At 36.5% G+C, this 10,339-nt stretch overlaps 1 protein-coding gene across 1 annotated transcript in view; it reads left to right on the forward strand.

Annotated features, from left to right (window-relative positions):
* The window catches only part of HACE1 (HECT domain and ankyrin repeat containing E3 ubiquitin protein ligase 1), a 135,418-nt gene that overhangs the window by 78,978 nt on the left and 46,101 nt on the right, over positions 1-10,339 (forward strand). Inside the window, exons 13-17 of the mRNA XM_011996088.1 lie at positions 240-308; positions 550-637; positions 7,449-7,560; positions 7,656-7,753; positions 7,935-8,022. Of these exons, the coding sequence (XP_011851478.1) occupies positions 240-308; positions 550-637; positions 7,449-7,560; positions 7,656-7,753; positions 7,935-8,022 (455 nt within the window). The remainder of the gene's footprint in view (positions 1-239; positions 309-549; positions 638-7,448; positions 7,561-7,655; positions 7,754-7,934; positions 8,023-10,339) is intronic.

The raw sequence follows: 10,339 nt of genomic DNA on the forward strand, positions 1-10,339 counted from the left end.
AAATTTCAAGATTTTTTAAAAGTCACTTGTTGATATTGTCTGCTGATGAGAAATTAGAATCATTTTACAAATTGGCTAGGCATACTTCAGTTTCCTAAACTTACAAAGAAGATCCAAAACCAAATTCTTTTTTTTTTTTGGTTTAGAAGCCAGTCCAGTTCAATATATATTTATCAAGAGTACTCTATTTTATCACAAACTTTTGCCTGTGTATTCTGATTGATATTTACCCCCCACAGAATGACTTCACCTCGTTTCATTGAATTTGTCTGCAAACATGATGAAGTTTTAAAATGCTTTGTTAATAGGTAAGTTTTCTGGGGTTTGTGGACTACCCTGGAGCCTTTCCTCTCTTTACTTACAGTTTCATCTAAACAGAAAAAATACTATTTCTCTTACCATTCAAAATATGCTCAATAACAAATGAAAGTTTAATAGATGTGGATTATTATATTTTTCTTCTGTTTCAGTATCAGTGTATCTGAATTTGCATTTCACTTAATTCTACTCATTCTTCCTGTCCATTTAAACAAAATATTTTTCTTTTAGAAATCCCAAAATTATATTTGACCACTTTCACTTTCTCCTTGAATGTCCTGAGTTGATGTCAAGATTCATGCATATCATAAAAGCACAGGTAGAAATTTTTCTTCATCTTTTTATTCTATCTAATGAAATTAATTTCTAAAATTCTAATATTGTTTAGTGCAATAATTATTACACTTCAGACATTCTATTGTAAGAGGAATGATTGCATGTTACTTTAATATGAGAAGTAAGTTTTCTTCAAGAAATACGTATAGAGTGCCTATTTGCAGAGGGCTGTACAAAAACAACAACAGAACACATTGCCACATTTCCTGAAAGGAGCTTAATGAAACTCTTTAGTCCTATAAGGCTGATTGTCCTTTTGAAAAGGATTTTAGCCCCAAATACACTTGGGAAATTACATAACATATGCCCTTTGGAAATTTATAAATCACGTTGGCAGCATGTTAAAAGGCTTTGAGAAGCCCTTTAGTAAAAATAGTGATTTAGCTTTGTTAATCCTCCAAACTTATTTGACCTGACCACCTTTCCCCTACCAGATGTGTATCTGTTCATTCCATATATCTCATGTTACGTGAAGCTAGCTGGAGGAAAACTTGTTTTGCTCCTTACCAGCTATGTGAACTTTGGGCACATTTCCTAACATCCTTGAGCCCTTGGTTTCTTCATCTACAAAACAGAGATAATGACAGCAGCCTCATATAACTATTGCCAAGAATAAATTGTCAAGAATGACTGTGATATTTGCTCAATAAATGGTAGTTGTTTTGGAGATAGAAAACTTACTTCCTTTCTCTAAGAGGATTCTAATTCAGTCTGGCTGGGGAGATAATAAACATACGTATAAAACAGTGACTATATTACCTGGATCTTTAGGAGTTTAAGGGAGGAAGAGCTGGCTCTGGCATCTGTAGTCAAGGGAAATTTCAGAGGAGGCAGATTTTAAGTTACGTTGAGAAAGCTTGAAAAAATATGCAACATTTTGATGGGAGTAAACAAGGAGGGAGAACTTTCTAGCCAGCTTGTGGGCTGGAGCATGTAGACAGAAAAGTGTATAAAACTGCAGTATTGCAGCAGAAATTTTGTGTAGATAGGAGCACGATAGAGTTCTGGAAAGGTAGATTGGTGTCATCCAATGATGAGCCTTGATTTCCAGATCAAATAATTTTCTTGGTTTGCTAGGCTGTTAGAAGCCACTGATACCCTTGCTTTAGGAGAATGGCATAATTCCGGCAAAGTTTTAGAAAATAATTTGCGAGATATGTAGGACAGACTGTAGGCAATGGTTTGGTTAGTAGTTGTAAGATAATAAATACGATAAGTGGTTTTTAATATCTTTAGGGACACTTGTCCTTTCAGAAGTTAACCTATGAACTAGTATTTATACAATTATGCACAAATGTATAGAGGGATCTTTTGACATCTGTTTAATAATGATAATGTGAAAGAGAAGGCAGTAATAATAACTTACATTTACTGAATGCTAATTTTAGGTCAGGTGCTGTGTATTTGCCTCCATGAATTATTTTGTTTTCTTAACCATTGTGTAAGATGGCTGCTCTTTTTTTCTAAGCTGAAGTAGTTAAGTAACTTGTTTAAGTCATTCTGCTACTAAATGGGAGAACCACAATTTAAAAGTCTGTCTGGTTCTCAAGTTCAATTTCTTTCTTTTCTTTTTTTCTTTTTTTTTTTTTTGACAGCAGGGTTTCACCTGTCACTTAGGCTGGAGTGTAGTTGATCTCAGCTCACTGTAACCTCTGCCTCCCGGGCTGAAGTGATCCTCCCAGCTCAATCTTTCAAGTAGCTGGGACTACAGGTGCATACCAACACACCTGGCTAATTTTTGTATTTTTTTCTAGAGACAGGATTTTGCCATGCTGCCCAGGCTGGCCTTGAACTCCTGAGCTCAAGTGATCCACCTGCCTTAGCCTCCCAAAGTGTTGGGATTATGAGCATGAGCCACCACTCCTGGCCAAGTTGTTTCTTGACCTACACTATATGATACTGTTCTGGGGCAAATGAGATAACAGGTGAAAGAAGGTGAGATAACAGGTAAAATCTCACTATTTTTGAGAGAGAGTCTTCTGTTTTTAATACAGGTTGGTGCAAAAGTAATTGCGGTTTTTGGCAATTACTTTTAATTGCCAAGTTAAAATTGTCAAATTAATTAAAATGGCAAAAACCACAATTACTTTTGCACCAACTTAATACTGTCTCTGATTTTACTTTCTATTCCTTCTTCCCTTCCTGGACAGTTTAGTCAGAAAGCATCTGTATTAGGTATCCACTCTGTTGACCCAGAGAGCGGGGTATTTGTTGCCTGACTAGGGTGAGGAGGGTATCTACATGTGTAGTGATGGCCTAGTGTGCGGTTTTGGAGTTTGGATGTGATTAAGAAGGTGTCCGTGTAGAAGAGGGTCCCAGTGTGAGTCATGCGGGTTAGAGTGGCATAAGGAAGATTTCCATATGGGAGTGGTTGCAGCTGATCAGTGCTGTCTGATGAAGCCCCAGTGGGGTGGAGGGGATCTATGCAGTGGAGGGACCATGCCAGCTATTGGAGATTGGTAAAATACCAAGGGAGTGGGGTTGCAGGTTGATCAAATAAGCAAGTATGAGAGTCTTAACTTCTCGTTGTTGGAGAAAGGAGTTACAAAATGGAGGAAACTAGAAGGAACCTTCTGCTGAATTAGAGTTGCCAGTTTGAATTTAGTTTTAAATCTGCATAGATACATGTAGCAAACCTGGCACCTAGCTCTTGGTCTCTCAGTGCCATTCTCAGTGAACCAGGGCTCCTTGGAGAAATGGCTAATTCCAGGGCTAGATCAGGGAAAGTATAAAATAAGCCTGCAACATCTTATTATGTAAGAAAGTAAGGAAGTGTTCAAAGACTGATGGGGTTATGTTAACATGACTCAGAAGACAGCTTGAATGGACTCGCACTACCAAATTTGGAAGAATTTGAACATCAAAATAAAGAATGATGGCAACATAAATAGGAACCTATGAGTCTGTACTGAAAAAATTAATGAATAAATGGAAAGTTTGATGAAGGGTAGGATGATTACACAGTCTCAAATTATCTCCTGACAGAATAATTACAAAGAGAAAAAGGATGCCTTACAGGAGAGAAGCTTGACAGTGATCAAAACAGACAGAGCAGTGTGCCGGCTGATAGGATGCTCTGAGGACAACATGGCATCACTTCTGTGATATTCCTGCCAAGAATACACACCTAAAATCTAATCATGAGAAATCATCAGACTAAATACAGTTGAGGGACATTCTACAGAATTAACTGGCCTGTAATCTTTAAAACTATCAAGGTTATGAAAATTAAGAAAACATTGAAGAAATATACCAGAGTGAAAGAGACAGGACAGGACAATTAAAGGCAGTTCATGAATCATGTTGCAATAAAAGGACATTAATTGGAAAATTGGCAAGACTTGAAGTGGGGTCTGATCGTAGTAATGTTATCAGATGAGTTAATTTCTGGTTTTGATGGTTGTTATCTAGTTATAGAGGAAACTTCCCTTGTTTGTAGGAAATAAACACCTAAGTGTTTATAGGGGACTGGACTTTATATTGGCAACTTTCTCTCACAGCAGAGGAAAAAAAAGTACTTTGTACTCTACTGTACTTAGAAGTTTTTTGTAACTTGGAGATTGTCCTCCTCTAGAAAGTTAAAAACAGCAACTACCTCTGCTGAGGGATAGGCTTCTTCTTCTGTTGGTGGTTTTCAGGTGGCCAGTGCTTAAAGGGAGAAACATTTTGTCTTGCTATGCAAATGCTATTAAGAGGAGCCTCTATAGTCAGTCCTGTTTTGTGAATTATTTATGGAAATGCAGGTATTCTAGAAAGTTTACATACAAAAATGTGCCTTTTGGCTGTGTAGGTGTTTGTGTATGTGTGTGTGTTTTGATCTTATAGATATTGTGTTAGTTTTTGAAGGTAGCAGTTTGTACCTTTTAATGTTACACTTGAATTACTTGAAAAGGGTCCATTTGTTTTATTTCTCGGTTCACATTTCATAGATAAAGGATATAGTTTAATATCTTATAATGGGCAGTAAGTTTTCTTTTAAATAGTTATTGACAGTAATTTTAACATTGCTGTGAATGACAATAAGAACAATATCTATTTATTGAGCATTCCAGGTATTTAGTATTAGAGCATTAGTATAAATGCTTTTAGTCTATTTTTATCTTTGGTAAAATGGGGACAAAAGTCCCTTTTTCTCATAGTGTTGTGAGGGTTGTATGTGGTAATGCATTGTAAAGTGCTTCAAAAGGTACCTGGCTTATAGGTGCTTAATAAATGTTTGCTAATTTATTATTATAATTATGAGTATTATAATTTTATTTTCTTTTATTTGAGTTATTTAATTTAATCCTAACAGCTCTTGAAGTAGGTGTATTCTTTTCTGTGTTTTACAGATGAGAAAACTAAAGTTCTGTGAGGATTAATAATTTCCTTAAGATAAGTCTAGTAAATGACAGAGTGAGGGATTCTCAAACCATGTTTATCTGACTTCAAAGCCCATACTTAAATAATTGCTTCTGTGTAATGTTTCTTGTTTCCTCTTAAACCAAACTTTTAGAAATAGTTAGCATTAGAATTTCAAGTGCTTTATATTTCAACTTGTTAACTGAAAATGAAATATTTAATTTATATGTATAGTAATGCATATAACATATAACACCAGTGCTTTATTAAGAATGTGGAAGACTGTTAGAAGTATGGAGAGAATTACACATTTAACTTTAAAAAGGTAGCATTTATCCTTTTCTTACTGAAAGCAAATATTAAAAGGCAGAAGTTCTTCTCTCATCAATCATACTGTGTTTTTATTAAGAATTAATAACAAGTGATATTTGAATCTTTAAAAAAAAACTTATTTAATTTAGCTCAGATGAAGAAATTTATTGGTGTCCTAAAAGCCACCTGGAAGATAACTTTTTTGTGGTGTTGGATGGTATTCATCATATTGATGTCTTGAAACTCTTAGCTTTTGTGATGGTATTGCACCACCTTGGTTCTCCTTTGACTTTTCCCGCTGTCTGTATCATTTGCTAAGCAAGTTCTCAGTCATGACTTGTGATCATAAACTTCTTTATTCTTGGTGTTTGTTCTCTGTGTCTTTCATCTCTTGAACCTTATACTGTCTCCAACTTCACCTTTGTTCATGGCTTTATTTTCAGTGTTTCAGCTGCATCACTGTCCAGTATCTCTTTCTAAATCCCTAATAGTTACACCCCACTATATCTTTAAACTCACGATACGTAAAATCTTACTCATTATATTTCCACCAGCACCTTCTAGGAGTGTGGGGGTAGGTTATGGGGAAAGGGCTTTTCCGCTTTAAGTTATTTCTATTAATAAGTTCTATCTTGCAGAGATCTTACCGTACTTTTTTGTTTGTTTGTTTGTTTTTGTAGAGATGAGGTCTCACTTTGTCACTCAGGCTGCAGTGACAAGGTGAGCACACTACAATTATAGCTCACTGCAACCTTGAACTCCTGGGTTCAAGGATCCTCCCACCTCAGTCTTCTGAGTAGCCAGGACTGTAGGCGCATACCACCACGCTTGGCTAATTAAAACTTTTTTTTTTTTTGGTAGAGACAGGGTCTCACTGTTGCCCAGGCTGGTCTCAAACTCCTGGGCTCAAGCGATCCTCCTGCCTCGGCCTCCCAAAGTGCTGGGATTACAGGCATGAGCCAGCATACCCAGCTTCTTCTCTTACTTTTAATGCTTATTCAAAGGAGTAGTATCTCTCAGATTGACTTCATTGTTCCTCTTTGCTACCACGACCAGCGCTTCTATAGCTCATGCCTCATTGTTTAGAACTTGATACTTTATTTTTTTTTATATATATTATATTGTGTTACTCTATGTTAGTCTCATCTCTTTAACTGTATTAAACAGTTTTTAGCAAGTTCATGGAGTTTTTACTGCTCTTATGTTACATGCAGTGTTGGTACATACTATGTACTCAATACTTTCTGATTAATCAAAAATTATAGATCACTTACAGTTTGCTCACCTGGCAGATGAACAAAAAGGAGAGATTTTCTTTGCTATTCAAGAGATCTTATTCTTCAATTTTTATTGTGGAGAATGGGAAGGGATAACAAATTCCATTCCAGTTTCTGCATATATTCTAAAGGATAGAAATAAGAATAAAGTTAGGAGTGAGAGACTGGGAGTGGTGGCTCATGCCTGTAATCCCAGCACTTTGGGAGGCTGAGATGGGTGGATCACCTGAGGTCAGGAGTTTGAAACCGGCCCGGCCAATATGGTGAAACCCCATCTCTACTAAAAATACAAAAATTAGCCAGGCATGGTGGTGAGTGCCTGTAATCCCAGCTACTTGGGAGGCTTAGGTAGGAGAATCACTTGAACTCAGGAGGCAGAGGTTGCAGTGAGCAGAGATCACGCCACTGCACTCCAGCCTGGGCAACAGAGTGAGACTTTGTCTCAAAGCAACAACAGCAGCAGCAATAAACCAAAATAAATAAATAAGATTAGGTGTAAGAGATTATTTTCACGAAAAATTAAATGGAACATGCAACATAATTTTTCTGGGTGTGAATAAATATGTTCAATTGCATATCTGATATTAAGTTTTGCGACATAACCAAATTTATCAAGTCTTTTGTGTTGAAAATGTAGGAATTAAAAAAAATACATTTCTCTAGGTAGCCAAGCTATTTCAGCTAAGTTCTGCCTTTTTGTGAATAGTTACTGAAATGTTAAAACACATTATTCAGTAACTCCTTATTATAAATAAAGACCTAAGGATGATTATTTGTAGAAAAGGCATTTAACATACTAGTAAATCTGATAATTAGATAAACTGATATACTGCTAACATATTTTACTCTTATTTTTTGAGCTAGCCTTTTAAAGATCGCTGTGAATGGTTCTATGAACATCTGCATTCAGGACAGCCAGATTCAGACATGGTGCATAGGCCAGTGAATGAAAATGATATCCTGCTGGTTCACAGAGGTATGCTTAACAAAGTAGCTGATGTATGTGTGAACCACAAAGTGCTTGTTATTGTAAGTTTTAATATGTAAAATTAACCAATGCTACATATTTAGATTCTATTTTTAGGAGTAGCTGTGAAGTTGTGTCAAAAGCAAATTGTGCAAAGCTAAAGCAAGGGATTGCTGTACGGTTCCATGGAGAAGAAGGCATGGTGGGTATAAAAGATGATGATGTAGAAATCACTGTATGTAAAGAAAGATTGAAATGCCTCTTGAATAAAGTTTAATGTTCAGTTGATAAAGGAAGAAACTTTATATTTAAATTTTATTTAGAAAAAAATTTCCCAATATAACATATTTCTGTTGATGCTTAATTTTATTTCTTGAATTCAGGGTCAAGGTGTTGTGCGTGAATGGTTTGATATTCTGTCCAATGAGATAGTCAATCCTGATTATGCATTGTTTACCCAGTCAGCTGATGGTAAGTTGTACGGTCTAGATGACTTTTTCTGCAACTTGTCACATTTTTCACACTATTTCAGTACATTTTATTTTTGATTTCCACAGCAGACCTGTGAGCTAGGTGGGATATTCTTATTTTATAGATGAGAAAACTGAAATTCAGAGTTTTTATCTGCATTCACACAGTTAATAAGTAGTAGAATCATAAGTGGAACCTGACTCGGTCTAACATTTTTTCCTCTTAACAGTTGGTTCCCAGATGCTTATCTCAAGGACTAGTGTTGGCCCCAAGGAGGTTTCTTATCAGTCCTTTATAAAATAAAACTAAATTTGTTCAATTTAAGGATTATCCTTTAGTCTACTTTTTTTGAGTTAAATTTTTCATTTCATTAAAATTAATGGTGCTTGTAGATGGCCTTAAACAAATACAAGTCCCTATTTGGAAAAATAAAAATTTGCTAACTCTATTTGAGTTTCCAAGTTTTAAAATATATTGGTTAGGAAAACCGAAGTCTAGAAATCATGATGTAAAATTTCAACTCTTAATCTATTTATATATACTAACTTTACTTTCAGTCATTTTAAGAGATCAAGACCTGGCTACTATAAAGCTCTTATTTAACCATATACAACAGATAATTAACCCTCCTTGTTGAAATGGTGCTTGTGACCTATGGAGTTGTAATTTGCTATTGTAGACTAAATGGAAATAGTTATCTCATTTGTGTGAGGCATATTTGAGAGCTCTCTAACTTAATAAAGACATATTCCAAGTGAAGGTGGGATTTCAGTTTTCAAATGCTTTGCACAGTCGCTCGTTTTTCCTGAAAATCTTTTCTTTCCCCAAATGTTTACATTCTTTTATCAGGAGAGAATACTTCATTAATGGTAGCTTCTGATTGCTTCCAACCAAACTAACAGCAAATCCCTATTTGATAAGAAGGATAATTTTAAGGGAGGCATGTGGGAGCGGGCTGCAACAGAGCTAGGCTGCTGCAGGCATTCATCCCTGTGATGGGCTTCTTGGATACACTTTGAGTATTTGCAATTGCATAGGAACATGGAACTGCCCGCTTTAACTTGGTAACCTTTGATTCTTTGCTCTGAGGTGAATTTGGTGTCTTTGTGAATGACAAGTTCAATGAACCCCTGAGTTTAATTATTTAGGCCTAATCTTTGAAGCTAGATCTAGCATTATATTTTAGACTTACTTCTTCTCTTTATAGCCTTTATTCTAAGTCTACTTAGCTTAATATCTGAAAAACAGATTTGGTGTGGAATCATTAGTTGAGGTACTTCCTTAATGTTATAGATTTGTAGCAGAGCAAATGTTGAAGTACATAGACCCATAAAGTTGTTGTTGTTTTTTTTTTTTCCTTTGAGACAGAATCTCACTCTGTCACCCAGGCTGGAGGGCAGTGGCGCAATCTTGGATCACTGCAGCCTTGACCTCCTGGGCTCAAGGAACTGTCTCACCTCAGCCTCCCGAGTAGCTGGTATGGCTAAGGTGGGAGGATCACCTGAGCTGGGAGACCAGTCATGGTGCCTGGCTAGTTTTTGTATTTTGTAATTTCTCCATTCTTTTTGTGGAGACGAGGTTTCACGATGCTGCCCAGACTGGCCTCAAACTCCTGAGCTCATGCTATCTACCCGCCTCGGATTACAGGTGTAAGCCACTATGTCTGGCCAAACATTTTGATTTATGTCTTTTGTAAGCCATATCGGTCTCCTCTTTGGGGTCATAGTATTAATAAATTAAAATCAAGCTGAAATATTTTCACGCTCTTAGGTTTAGTTGACAAAGAGAATTACAAATAGGAATCAAGAATTTCTAAATGTGGCAAATGTTTGGGTAGACCCGATATCTATAATTTTTTTAAAAACTTGTTTTCTAATGAAATTAAGATGCTTACAGTAGTGAAATAGTATAGTTGTTATGAATTTGTCATTTGGGTTTATACATGGTGAGAATCTTGACTGCTGTTCTTTTGATATGATCTTGGGGCCAGTAAACTTAATTTTCTGCACTTTCGTGTCCTCATTTAAAAATGGTGATACCTGGCTGGGTACGGTGGCTCACGCCTGTAATCCGAGCACTTTGAGAGGCCGAGGTGGGCAGATGACAAGGTCAAGAGATTGAGACCATCCTGGTCAACATGGTAAAACGCCGTCTCTAACTAAAAATACAAAAATTAACTGCGCATAGTGGCATGTGCTTGTAGTCCCAGCTACTTGGTAGGGTGAGGCAGGAGAATTGCTTGAACCCAGGAGGCGGAGGTTGTAGTGAGCTGAGGTTGCGCCACTGCATTCCAGCCTGGTGATGCGGCGAGACTCCG

This window comes from Mandrillus leucophaeus, unplaced genomic scaffold, assembly GCF_000951045.1.
Source record: "Mandrillus leucophaeus isolate KB7577 unplaced genomic scaffold, Mleu.le_1.0 Scaffold501, whole genome shotgun sequence".
Lineage (NCBI taxonomy): Eukaryota > Metazoa > Chordata > Mammalia > Primates > Cercopithecidae > Mandrillus > Mandrillus leucophaeus.